Consider the following 13,596-nt stretch of genomic DNA (forward strand, 5'->3'; position numbering starts at 1 on the left):
GAAACTCATTTCAGCTCCAAACAGCTGAAAGTAAAGGAATGGAAGAGGATATTCCATGCAAACAGAAACCAAAACAAAGCGGGAATAGCCACACTTTTATCAAAGAAAATAGACTTCAAGTCAAAAATCATAACAAAGGTCGTCATATAATGATAAAAGGATATGATACATCAACAAGATAACACAACAGTAATGTGTACACACCCAATATTGGAACGCTAAAATACTAACAGATCTAAAGGGAGAAGCAGACAAAAATAGTGACAACGTGGAGTTTCAATACCCCAATGTCAATGATAAACAGGTCACCCAGACAGAAAATTAACAAGGAAACGTTGGAATTGAACCAAATTCTTAAACAAATGGACTTAACATACAGAACATCTAACAGCAGAATACAGATTCTTCTCAAGTGCACAAAGAACATTTTCTAGGACAGAGTATTATGATAGGCACAAAACAAATCTCAGCAAATTTAAGGAGACTGAAATCAGACCATTTTTTCCTGACCACATGGTCTGAAACTAGAAATCAACCAGAGGAAAGCTGGAAAATCTATAAATATTTAGAAACCAGACAACACATTTCTGAACAAATGAGTCAAGAAACCAAAAGGAAGTTTAAAAATTATGGAATGCAGCAAAAGCAACTCTGAGAGAGCTTTTACAGTTAAATACATATATGAAGAAATTATTTCTCAAATACACAACCTAAAAGAATTAGAAAAAGAACTAAATAAGCCCAAAATTAGCAGGAAGAAGAGTCCAGAAAAATAGAAAGAACTAAACTAAAACCTGGTTCTTGAAAAAGATAAAATTGACAAATCCTTAGCCAAACTAAGGAAAAAACAGAAGTCTCAAAATTAGAAATGCAAAAAGAGGAGCACCTGGGTGGCTCAGTCGGTTAAGCGTCCGACTCTTGATATCAGCTCAGGTTTTGAGATCGAGCCCAGTGTTGGGGCTCTCTTAAGATTCTCTCTCTCTCTCCCTCCCTGTGTGCTCTCTCTCTCAAAACATACATACATACATTTTAAAAAATGTGAAAGGAGACACTGCAACTGTTAATACACAAATCGGACCATAAGAAACCATTATGAAAATTATAAGCCAGCAAATTAGATAACCTAGAAATAAATTTCTAGAAACACACAACCTACCAAGACTGAATCAGGAAGAAATAAAAATCTAAACAGACCAATAAAGGGCAAAGAAATTATATCAGTAATCAAAACCTAGCCAACAGAGAAAGCCCCAAGATCAGACAGCTTCACTGGCAAATTCTACCAAATGTTCATCTCACAATCTTCCCAAAAAATGAGGAAGAAATGCTTCCAAACGTATTCTAAGAGAACAGCATTACCCGATACCAGAGCCAGATTAGGACACCACAAGAAAACTACAGACCAGTATTGCTGATAAATACAGATGTAAACATCCTCAACAAAATATTATCAAACTAAATCCAAGAACATACAAAAAGGATTATACACCATGACCAAACTAGGATTTATCCACTGAATGCAAGTAGATAACATAGGCAAATCAATAAATGTAATTTATCACATTAGCAAAATGAAAGATAAAAATCACATGATCATCTCAGTAGAGGCAGAAAAGGCATTTGACAAAATACAGCAAACATCCTTTCATCATAAAACAAAACAAAACACCAAACTGGGTATAGAAGGAACATACCTCAACATAAGGGCCCAAAACGATAAACCCACAGCTAACATTACACTGAATGGGGAAAAAAGTTAAAGCTTTTTCACTAAGATCAGAAACAAGACACAAGGATGCCTACTCTCACCACTCTTCTTCAACATATCACTGGAAATCTTAGAGCAGCTAGGCAAGACAAAAAAAATAGCATCCAAATCAGGGAAGAAGTAAAATTGTCAATATTTGCACATGAGTCTGTATATATAAAAATCGCCAAAATAACCAAAATACTGTTTGAACTAATCAACAATTTTGGTATAGCTGCAGGCTACAAAGTCAACATAAAGAAATCAGCTGCATTTCTACACACTAAGGATGAAACATCTGAAAAAGAAAACTGTCCTATTCACAGTAACACCAGAAGCAATGAAATATTTAGGAATAAATTTAACCAAGGAAGTGAAAATTCTGTACAATGAAAACAAGACTCTGCTGAAAGAAACTGAAGACACAAACAAATGGAAAGATATCCCATGTTCATGATCCGAAGAATTGTTAAAATGTCTACACTACACAAAGCCATCTACAGATTCAGTGAAATCCCTATTAAAATACTAATGGCATTCTTCACAGAAATGGAAAAAAAAAAAATCCTAAAATTTGTATGGAACCGCAAAAGAATAAAGGCAGAGGTATCATACTTCCTGATTTCAAACCATACTCAATGCTACAGCAATAAAATCGGTATGGTACTGACACAAAAACAGACACATAGACCAGTGGAACAGAGAGCCCAGAATTAAACCTTGCTTATACAGTGAGCTAATATTTGATAAGGGCGCCAAGAGCACCCAAGGGGGAAAAGGATAATCTCTTCAACAAATAGCGTTGGGAAAACTGGACAATTACATGCAAGAGCAATGAAATTGGACCCCTATCTTAACACCACTCACAAAAATTAACTCAAAATGGATAAAAGACTTAAACATAAGACCTGATAACTATAAAACTCCTAAAAGAAAACATATGGAAGAAGCTCCTCAACACTGGTCTTGGCAATGACTTTTTTTTTTCTTTTGATGTAACACCAAAAGCAAATCAACAAATGAGACTACATCCAACTTAAAAGGTTTTGCAAAGCCAATGAATTAACCAAATAAAAAGGCAACATACAGAATAGGAGAAAATTTTCGCAAACCATAAACTGGATAAAGGGCTGCTATCCAAATTATATAAAGGATGCCTACAACTCAGTAACAACAACACAGTCTGATTAAAAAATGAGAAGAACTAGGGGCACCTGGGTGGTTCAGTTGGTTAAGCGTCTGACTTCAGCTCAGGTCATGATCTCACGGTTTGTGGGTGCAAGCCCCGCATCAGGCTCTGTGCTGACAGCTAGAGCCTGGAGCCTGCTTTGGATTCTGTCTCTCTCTCTGCTCCTCTCTTGTTCACTCTCTCTCTCTCAAAAATAAACAAACATTAAAAAAAAAAAAACTTTTTTTAATGAGAAGAACTAAAGACACACTTTTCTACAGAATACATACAAATGGCCAACAGGTGCATAAAAAGATGCTATCACTCATCATCAAGGAAATGCAAAATCAAAACACATTGAGATACCAACTAACACCTGTTAGAATGTCTAGCATCAGGAAAACTAGAGAGCAAGTGCTTGCAAGGATGTGCTGAAAAGGGAGGAACCCTCATGCACTGCTGGTGAGAATGTAAATTACTACAGTTGCTATGGAACACAGTGTGAAGGTTCCTCAAATATTAAAAACAGAACCATCATATGATCCAGCAACTCTGCTTCTGGGTATTTATCTGAAGAACACAAAAACACTAACTCAAAAAGATATCTGCACCCCACGTCCACTGCAGCATTATTTGACAATAACCAAGATATGGAAACAACCTAAGTGTCCATACCTCATCAATGAAGGGACAACACACACACACACACACACAGAGTATTAGCCATAAGAAAGGAATGTGCAACAACATGGACATTGAGCACATTATACTAAGTGAGGTAAGTCAGAGCAAGACAAGTTCTGTATGACATCACTTGTATATAGAATTCTAAAAAGCCGAACTTACAAAAACAGAAAAAAATGGTGGTTATCAGGGGAAAAAGGGTGGAGAGTACAGATGTTGTATAAGGGTACAAACTTACGAGTGGTAAATAAGCCCAAAAGATGTAATGCGTAGTAAAATGAATGTAGACAATACTGTACTATAATGAAGCCTGCTGACACCAGATCTTAAATTATTCCAATTATTAAAAAAGGAAAACTACTAACATGAAAGGTGCTGATTATTGCTACAATGGCAGTGTTAAAGTTTAACTATCAAATTTACATGTTGTACATCTTAAATTTATACAATGTCATATGTCAAATATATTTCAATTAAAAAAAAAGTGGAAATTAACTACCACAGAGAATTAGATACCTAAAGTCCCATTTAGGGGGTAGGATAAATTCTTTATCAAAAGAGTCCATTAGTTTTCTATGATTTGGGGGGGAAATTAGAAAACCATCATATGACATAGTTCATTTCATTTAAATCACTGTTTTCATACCTCAGACTTGACCACAGACTCTCCGTTTCTGCCAAGTTTAGGTCTCCCACTATACAACATCCGAAGGTTTTATTATCCACCTATCGTCTGGGAATGATGTATTCTGCTTGCTACCCATTCATATCTTTGATACGATAACAAAAACTAATTGCTGTTTGCACATGCTCATTTGGTATTTAACTTGTTATGTTCTATTCAGAGCAAAATAACTGCCTCGAAAATAGTTTTTAATTCTCAGCCACAGTGAATAGAAAATGCCAATCAAGTGTAGTACTCCCAATATTGGAACTGATTTGCTATTCATTGCTGCTTTATTAACATACATCTCCTTTCCCTTTAGGAAATAAATACCCTGAAAGCAGATAATGACGCTCTAAAGATCCAACTGAAATATGCACAGAAGAAAATAGAAACTCTCCAACTTGCAAGAAGCAATCATGTCTTAGCTCAGATGGAGCAGGGTGACTGTTCTTAGCCAAGAATCTCAAGGAGCACAATGTGTAGATGAGTATATCAGAGATCTCACTTAACTAAAATAAATAACAAACACCTGGTGTACCTTAGATCAACCAGCTCTTTTAAAAGGTCACTTTAAAAGAGAAAAGCAAGTTACTTTTTTTTTTTTTTTTCCTTTAACCTAGTAAGTGGAACTGTCTTCTCTTCCAGTCACTTGAATCAAAGGGGAGGAAAGCTGAAGAAAGCAAAATTTTTGCCATTCACACCACAAACATCTGCCACCCCCCACCCCAGGACTAATACCTACAGCTTGATAAAAACATGGCTGTAGTTTTCTGACAAGGTAGCTTCTCCTATGTGGCCTGCCTAGCTACTTCCTCCTTAGAACTAAAATCCCTGGAAAATGAATTTGCTTCCTTCTGTGGGTTTTCTGGGAGCTGAGGGATTTACCCTGTTCCATCCAAAGCTTGCTTACAGTGGAAAAATACATTCCACAAACAGCTTTACTTCCTCTGTATTCCAGCATTCTTTTCGAATCTGGTTCCCACTTCACTACCTCAGATCTGATCAACTAGCCTTCTCCCACTCCTTCCTCACTAGGCTCATACTCACATGAGAATATCTACCTACGAATAAACATCTAGAGATGGAGCCACAGATCAGGGGGGAACATTATCCAATTACAGGTCAACTCATAGTTTTAGTCACACAGTCATAAGTAGCCAAACTAAACACCTAGAAACATGGCAAATACCACTTGAGACATGACTGGCCAGGTAGCTAAAATAAACATACTACAAACATGATGTCTGTCCTCACAGATGTACATTGGATAGAATTAGGAACTTCAGGCTTTTTGAAAAAGAGTCTGTTAAACTTTTCATGTGCCATCTGTTTTTTTTATTTTTATTTTTGGAAGTTAACTATTTTGAACTGAATTTGTGCTTACACGGTCTTAATACTATTTAGAAATAAGCTAATTGGATCAGAGGCTTCAATAACAGCCCAGAGTGTATATGTGTATATTATGTATATACAATATCAAGCATGCATGTGGCTTGGAATTTTGTCTCCTCCTTCATAAAATGTGGAATTAAACAACTTTTAGTCATTTACACAAATCCACAAAGTTGTTTGTTACAAGATAAAGAAATAGCTCACCACATAAATTGTATTGTTGAGCAAAATCACAAGAATCCGATGAGCTTTCTGGTAATGAAGGTTAATGATAAATGGGCTTGTTTAGTTGGGCAACTGTTTATAAACTCCTTTATCAGATTCTTGATTTCTCTAAAAAGTTCAAATTATCATTCTTTTTGAGGGGAACTTACCTTCCATGTTGGAAAGCTTGGTACCAAGCAGACTTGAAATTCATACAAGTTGACCAACAGCCAAGAACTTAATCTCAACAATTTAAAGTTCCAAACCTAAAGCCAACAACACCAAATCTTAATCAGAATACAAAGAACATATACAGTATAGCTTCCTTGGAGGATTCAGACTATTTAAGAAGTTTCCTTGATGAAAGACCAGTTCCCATTTGCATACCTCCTTGCTCTGAGCATTAATGACAAAGCTAGTGAGTAGCTTTCAGTTAGTGTTTCAAAGAATTACTTTACACACAAATTTACCCTTTCCTAAATCCAAAGTCAGAAATCCCCCCAGAAGGCTGATTAAGTCCATCACCTGGTATCTAACTTAAGAAGCACTTTGCTACTTACCTTATATGGAACAAATTTATGATAATCTTTAAAATTCATACTCTTCACTGTTCTTTTCCTCTATAAAGACCAAAGGTGGTACAGCTCAATTTCTTTATATAGTTATCTAACACAAATTTTTTTTCATTCTCCTTACCCTCCAAAATACAGACCCTAGGTTAGTTTCTGTGTAATCTGTAATCCTAAAACTCCAAAGGTCAGAACTCCGTTAATCAGTCAAATGTATATAGCTAGAGGTCTCAAACATTCCAGAATTTATCACTGAAATGGATAAGAAGCAGTTTTATCACAAGTTTTTGCAGTCCAGCAAGGGCCAAAGAACAGCATGTAAATTAGTATTATTTGCACTGAGTTACATGGGATTAGTGGAATATAGAAATAATCTGGAAAAAATTTTGGTCAAGCCTAGGATACAAATTTTTGTCTTGTACAGACTTGAAATAAGTTTGAGCATATATTTATCTGTGAAAATAAGGACAAATCTTGTTCTGTCAACAACAACATTACTTTTCATTTTCTTTGGTAATTGACTTGCCTTTTTACTGACCACTTGTGAATTTCTGTCTAAGGATGTACAATGTAAAAGAACTGCAAGGAAAAAACAAGTGTACAGATTGTAAAGGTTTTTTTTTTTTTTTAATATCTAATGTAAGTTTTCTTTGTGTAATATTTATATGATAAAAGATATTAGGATCTCTACCACATAGCTGTCTTGTGTTTCTTCTAGTTCATGAATATATAGAAGCTTCTCTCGAATTTTTACTATAATCCACAGCTGACACCACTCGCTTATTAACCAAACTGAGTTTTCCTGGAAGGAAAAGCAAAGCAACTAATTATTCAGTAGAAGTCTTATCTAAATCGTTTCAGAACATGCAGAAATAACAGTTCAAAAATATTCGACCTTTTCCCATCTTACTGCATCAGGACTCACAGTGGTCCCAAAATATTGCCTATGAATATTTCACAATGAAGGAGACAAATTTGAGCTTGCCATTTCTCTGTGGCTTTTGTCTTTAATCCCACAGTTCTAAGAAAACTAGCAAGTAAAGGAGAACTTTGAAGTTGTGCGTGAAACTGGTAGAGAGGGTGGTTCAGTCCAGGGTAGACCACCCACAGCAATTCGTTTGTGTTCATGATTACTTAGAGTGATTAAGAGCCGATAGCCTTAATCCTCAGCCAACTTTTGTTTAACCAGACCAATAAAGAGTGGGGGTAAATTCCAATCACTCAAATTCTGAGGAATGCATTCTGGTACATTTGGATGTGGGTGTATCTATCATTTTGGCAATTCGTAACACTTCAAGTCACATTGACAACCTGACTCTGAAGAAGAGATTAAACTGCCTCCTCTCTTTCCTCTCTTCCATCCCCAGTTCCCATCCCAAATTTCTCCACCCTGTGCTCCTTATAAGGAGTTCTCATTGCTGAGAACATTCTCTGGTCACAAATCTTTTTTGGGTTACCTACCTTCTTTTGACACAAAGGTAATTAAGTGTACTTGGTTCAAAATGTGTTTTTCTGCTTAGAGAGGCAAGGTTTCCCTGATCTACAGAACATAAGGAAATAGGTTCAAAAAAAATACCCGATCCCTTCTTTCGCTGAGAGCTCACGTCTACAATGGATGGGAACACAAATTCTTTATATAGTCCAGATAAGAGATTATTTTTTTTTAATGTTTATTTTTTAAGAGAGAGAAAGAGACAGAGTGTGAGCAGGGGAGGGGCAGAGAGGGAGGGAGACACAGAATCCGAATCAGGCTCCAGCCTTTGAGCGGTCAGCACAGAGCCCGACACAGGGCTCAAACCCACAAACCATGAGATCATGATCTGAGCAGAAGTTGGATGCTTAACTGACTGAGCTACCCAGGTGTTTCCCCACCCCTCCACCCCCCACCTTTTCTTTAATGTTTAAGAGATTAGTTACTTCTTTAATGCAGAGTCTCTCAGTAAGGTCTTATCTACATGGGCTATTTGATACCAAAGGCTAGACTAAGGTAGGGGGTGGGAGGGGAGGATAAATGAGATAATAGGAAAAATGAAATTAGAAGAGTAGGCACATCAAAAGGTATCAGATTGCAGAAAGCAGTCATGTACCATTCATCATACTCTATGCATTGCCCTCAATTTATAAAACATTTTTACATTAGGGCTCTTCACATCAAAGCCCCAAATTGCCTATTGCTGGCCTAGATATTGCACAGGACACTCTTCTACAAATGAAATTTTTACTGAAAAAAGGTATCATGAAAACCCTACCTTCCAGGGCAGAGTAAGATATTAGGGTCTAGATCACCCTGGTTTTCACTCAAGTGACATTTATAGGAATGTATAAACACCAGTGGTCCCAGCTCCAATACAATTCCAGGAGCAAGTGATAAACTTGCGTAACACTTACAGTGAGTACAGTGGATAACCCAACAGCACCCCTACGAAAGTACACAGAGGTGTTACAGAAATGGATAAATTAATGTTTCTGCAATTATTTGCCATAAACCTCTAGCGATAAAAGAAGTTAAAGTAGTTGAAAACCCGTTCTGTATCAGCAACTATAGTCCAGTAGTCTTTGATTATATATTTTTAAAAATTATTTATTTTTCAGAGTTCATAGCTATTGAAAAAAGTTTTTTCTTAATTATGGAAAGCCTTTTTTTCCAACTATCACAAATGAAATTAAGTATATTCATTAAATATAAACACATTTTAAAAATCTATTTTACAAATAACCTAAAGTTTATGTTTTCCTATCCTGAACAAATTTCTTTGAAGAGTTAGCCTGAAAAATACATGGCAAAGACTGCAGTATATTTACCCTTAAAGTTTTAACATTATTTTAGATTTCACTACAGGGTTTACTGGAAGCAAAACAACAAAGAAACTGCCAAATGCCAAATACCATGTGTCCACTGGTACTCCACTTTCTATCTGTTGAGTTTGTTAGATCAGAGGAAGTTGTTATGCACAGGTTTTAACCAGGCACCCACACCAGGACATTTTATAGTGGGCATGAAAAAACGTGTGTGACTATCTTATCTAGCTCTCTTTACTAAAAGAATAATGCAGTACTGAGCCCACTTCTTAAACCATTTACAACAGCCCTCAACAAATTGCACTATACTTAGGTCTTTATGAAACAGTTTGAGAAGAGATCAAGCGTCACAATCCCCACCTGACAGATGAGGACAAATCAGTCCTTGAGAGCTGTGGTCGGTTCACCTCACCAGCGCCCCTGGGCTAGTGCCATGATTCAAATTCACAACTCCTCATCTCCAAAACTTAACCTGTTCCAACCACCAGACCACATGTAACCATTCACTAAGCCGGTTTCCCAAATCTAGCTGTGAATCAGAATTTCTAAGGGATGCCTTGAATCCTGCCTCTGATGGACTGAAACAGGAAATAACTGCCCTAATCCTGAGCAGTGCAGCTCAGCCTGCCTTTTAATATTCAAACACCTAAAGCGATGGCATAAGTGATGAAGAGACCAATTTATATGAGTGTTTTCTACATCGTAATGTAAAATTACTTGTCTTAATCCCTTCAGAATAAATTCTGACTTCAGTTTTTAACTTTGCTTTGTCAAAGAAAATCACAGGTTTCAAATCCACTTGGAAAATAAATCAAATATGCATTGCAAAAAGTAGATGTGAGCTTCAATTAATGGAACTTTAACAGAAGCCTGGCGAGAAACTGTTTCCTAAACAAGAGCAAACAGGTCATGACAACTACCTATTGAACACAACTATCAGATAAGTCCCTTTCCCTATTTCATAAAGAATAATTAACAAATACAAACACAGCCACAGGAATACAGATGAGGCAACAGTCTATATTCCTTTCCATTACAAGTGGGGTAATTTATGTGTTTCAAACCTGAATAAAATACGGGTAACAATCTAAATTCAATCATGACAATAAAATACTTTCCATTTTCCAAGTCTGATGGTAATAAATATTTACATTTTTAAAAATAATTTTTGTTCATTTTTTGTTTTTTAAAAAGACATGCTCCAGGGTACACAGAATATGGAAAAATCATCACTTTGTCTAAGAGATCAAATGGTAGTATAAAAACAATGCTCTTACGTATTAACCCAATTTAAGAATGATAAGAAGGAAGCTAACATGGTGTTTACTTGAAAGCTGACATTCAAGTATGTTACTTAGAACACTACACCTAATGTCCCTACCAAGAAGTAAGCACTGCTATCTAATTTTGGTGGTTTTTAATACCTTCTATATCCACCACCACCTCCCCCATATGGATCTCCATAACCTCGTCCCCCATAGCCCCCTCCTCTTCCACCATAGCCTCCTCCTCTTCCACCATAATCTCCCCTCCCGCCATAATCTCCCCTGCCTTGGAAACCTCCTCCTCTACCGCCCCCTCCCCCACTTCCACCCCACCCTCCTCCGCCACCTCCTCCTCCTCCCCCACCACCTCCCCAACCTCCTCCACCTCCCCAGCCACCTCTTCCACCCCCACCACCTCCTCGACCACCCCCACCACCCCCACCACCCCAACCACCCCTTCCGCCGCCTTCTTGTCTCTTTTGCCAAGGGGGCATTTCCGGGGGCGGCGGTTCAATTTCATTTGGCCTTCCTCCTCTGTCAGGCACCCTTCCCATCAGCACCTGTGTGAAGAAACATGGTCTTTCAGTTTCTAATATTTTAGAAGGTACAATTTAGATAAAGGATTTAAGTGGTACTGAACTTACTCTTCTCATAAAGAAACAGAAGCCAAACATTTAAGGACGTGGAAATATCAGACATGCAGTACAGATTAATATTGAAAATATAAATGTGATATGTGAAAAATTCCTCACAACATGGTATTATTTTTAAATAATCTGGGGAATATTTCAGAAACTTAAGAGCTTTGTTAATTTCTCCTTATTTAAATTTGCTTACCAAAAAAAAAATTTTTTTTTTTTTTTTTTTTTTTTTTTTGTGAGAGTGAGCCCATGCATGTGCATGCATGAGCAGGGGAAGGGCAGAGGGAGAGGGAGAGAGAATCTTAAGCAGACTCCCTGCCCAGTGTGGAGCCTGATGTAGGGCTCAATCTCACAAGCATGAGATCATAACCTGAGCTGAAATCAGGAGTCAGACACTTAACTGACTGAGCTACCCAGGCACCCCTGTTTACCAAATTCTGTAACAAATGTAGTACCCACCACACTAAAATATTTTAAGCAGAACGCTTTCAATATATGTAAACTATTCACCCTATATTAATTAACTTCCTATCTATACAACAACTCTGGACTTTCCACTGCCATTCATTTGGTCATGGGTTATCCAATAAAAAACTATATTCTAAGCACATTTTATTTTAACAAAGTATGAAGTATATATGGTGACATGTGGGTTTAATGAGACGTCAGAGAGGAATATAATGACTATTATCCAAGGTATTATTCCAGAGATAAAAGGATTCTCAATGAACTATTCCCTTCTTTGAAACTTAACCTCACAAACTTTCAATGATGATACTAGTTACTATATTATTATACAGAAAATAAAGACTTAACTAGGCTTTCTTAACCATGCTTGATAATACTTTGAAGGATAAGTCAGGGAAGAGTTTGGTTTAAGTCCCCAGCCTTCTGTATAAAGGAGCTACTTGATATGCCCATAAAGAAAAACAGGTGGGGGCGCCTGGGTGGCGCAGTCGGTTAAGCGTCCGACTTCAGCCAGGTCACGATCTCGCGGTCCGTGAGTTCGAGCCCCGCGTCGGGCTCTGGGCTGATGGCTCAGAGCCTGGAGCCTGTTTCCGATTCTGTGTCTCCCTCTCTCTCTGCCCCTCCCCCGTTCATGCTCTGTCTCTCTCTGTCCCAAAAATAAATAAACGTTGAAAAAAAAAAATTAAAAAAAAAAAAAAAAAAAAGAAAGTGGTGAGGAAGGAAGCTAGGAAACTAGCTTCATGCTAGTTTCTTTCAGGAAAGAAGGTAAAACAGTAAATGCCTCAACCAAAATGACCTATAAATCAACTGGGTTCTACTTCCATTGATCCTCTAATCAAAACCATGTTTTAGTAATTTATGTCATAAACAAAAAAGTACAACACCCTTACTATGGGCCAAAGTTTGAAGAATGCAAACACTCTTTTAAAGTCACCAATAATGTCCCAATCATCAATGAAAAAGAGCTTTTCTTGGTTGTTATTCTCATTGGTCTCACCATCAAACATGCTACGTGGATGGCTATATGGGGACAGTGTTGCAAGAACTGGTAAGACTGCCTTCAAATAATTAGACTACAAACTTGGAAAAGAGATGGACAATGTCACTTAAGAAGTAGAACTCTTAATCTGGCAAGACTAGATCATCGCCTGATAGAAGATACTAAGTAACATATTTAAAGACAATACTTTCAGAAGCTAGAGGAGACTGATCTAAAATGGAAGAGAGAGGAACAAACACTGGTGACTAACTTAGCAATAACTAACTTTACATACAAACCATACCTCTAGCAAGACATCTTGTAGAGAGAATATTTTTTTCACTATACCGAGTGAGGAGCAATGTTTTAAAATTGCCCAAATCCCTTCTGGTTTTTTGCTCTTTTGTAATAAACTCTGCCATACATGCCACTCAAACTGACAAATCTAGATTAGTTTATCACTATTGCCGCTATTGTAAAGTAAAAGATTCGGTCTCTTTGAGCTTGTTTAAAAGCAGTGTTGGAGAAATGGATCTATACTCTGAATCAGAAAATGGAACCTCCAAAACACTCAGTAACTTGCCCAAGGTGATTTCTCTCTGCAAATGATACAGCTAGGATGTGAATCCTGATCTGTATGACTCTCAAGCAAGTACTCTTCCTTCCTTCCCAAGTATATAAGGAATCTGTTAGTACTTAAATACTACACATTTTTACTGACAAAAAAAAAAAAAAAAAAAAAAAAATGACATTCTTAGAAGGCAAATTAATTCTTGCTAAAGCTATTGACAAAAACAATTCTTCGTTCTTCCAATTCAAATAAAACTGTGGCTTAATTTATGAATACAGAAATTCAAATGAACATGCACACACAAAACATAACTAAGCCTAGATGAACTGAAATGCTTTCACCACTCTCTTTTCTAGGAGTTTACCACAACAAAAATGGATTAAAATCTGTAAAAACATCAAATGAGGATATTATAAATTCATTCTCCATTGCACTGAAAAGA

At 37.0% G+C, this 13,596-nt stretch overlaps 2 protein-coding genes across 2 annotated transcripts in view; one reads left to right on the plus strand and one right to left on the minus strand.

Annotated features, from left to right (window-relative positions):
• The window catches only part of RASGRP1 (RAS guanyl releasing protein 1), a 79,449-nt gene extending 72,323 nt beyond the window's left edge, over positions 1–7,126 (plus strand). Inside the window, exon 17 of the mRNA XM_045450075.1 lies at positions 4,586–7,126. Within this exon, the coding sequence (XP_045306031.1) occupies positions 4,586–4,720 (135 nt within the window). The 3' untranslated portion in view covers positions 4,721–7,126. The remainder of the gene's footprint in view (positions 1–4,585) is intronic.
• A 3,104-nt stretch (positions 7,127–10,230) lies between these two features.
• The window catches only part of FAM98B (family with sequence similarity 98 member B), a 36,941-nt gene continuing 33,575 nt past the window's right edge, over positions 10,231–13,596 (minus strand). Inside the window, exon 8 of the mRNA XM_045450076.1 lies at positions 10,231–11,055. Within this exon, the coding sequence (XP_045306032.1) occupies positions 10,648–11,055 (408 nt within the window). The 3' untranslated portion in view covers positions 10,231–10,647. The remainder of the gene's footprint in view (positions 11,056–13,596) is intronic.

The sequence above is a fragment of the Leopardus geoffroyi genome, chromosome B3 (assembly GCF_018350155.1).
Source record: "Leopardus geoffroyi isolate Oge1 chromosome B3, O.geoffroyi_Oge1_pat1.0, whole genome shotgun sequence".
In the NCBI taxonomy this organism is placed as follows: Eukaryota; Metazoa; Chordata; class Mammalia; order Carnivora; family Felidae; genus Leopardus; species Leopardus geoffroyi.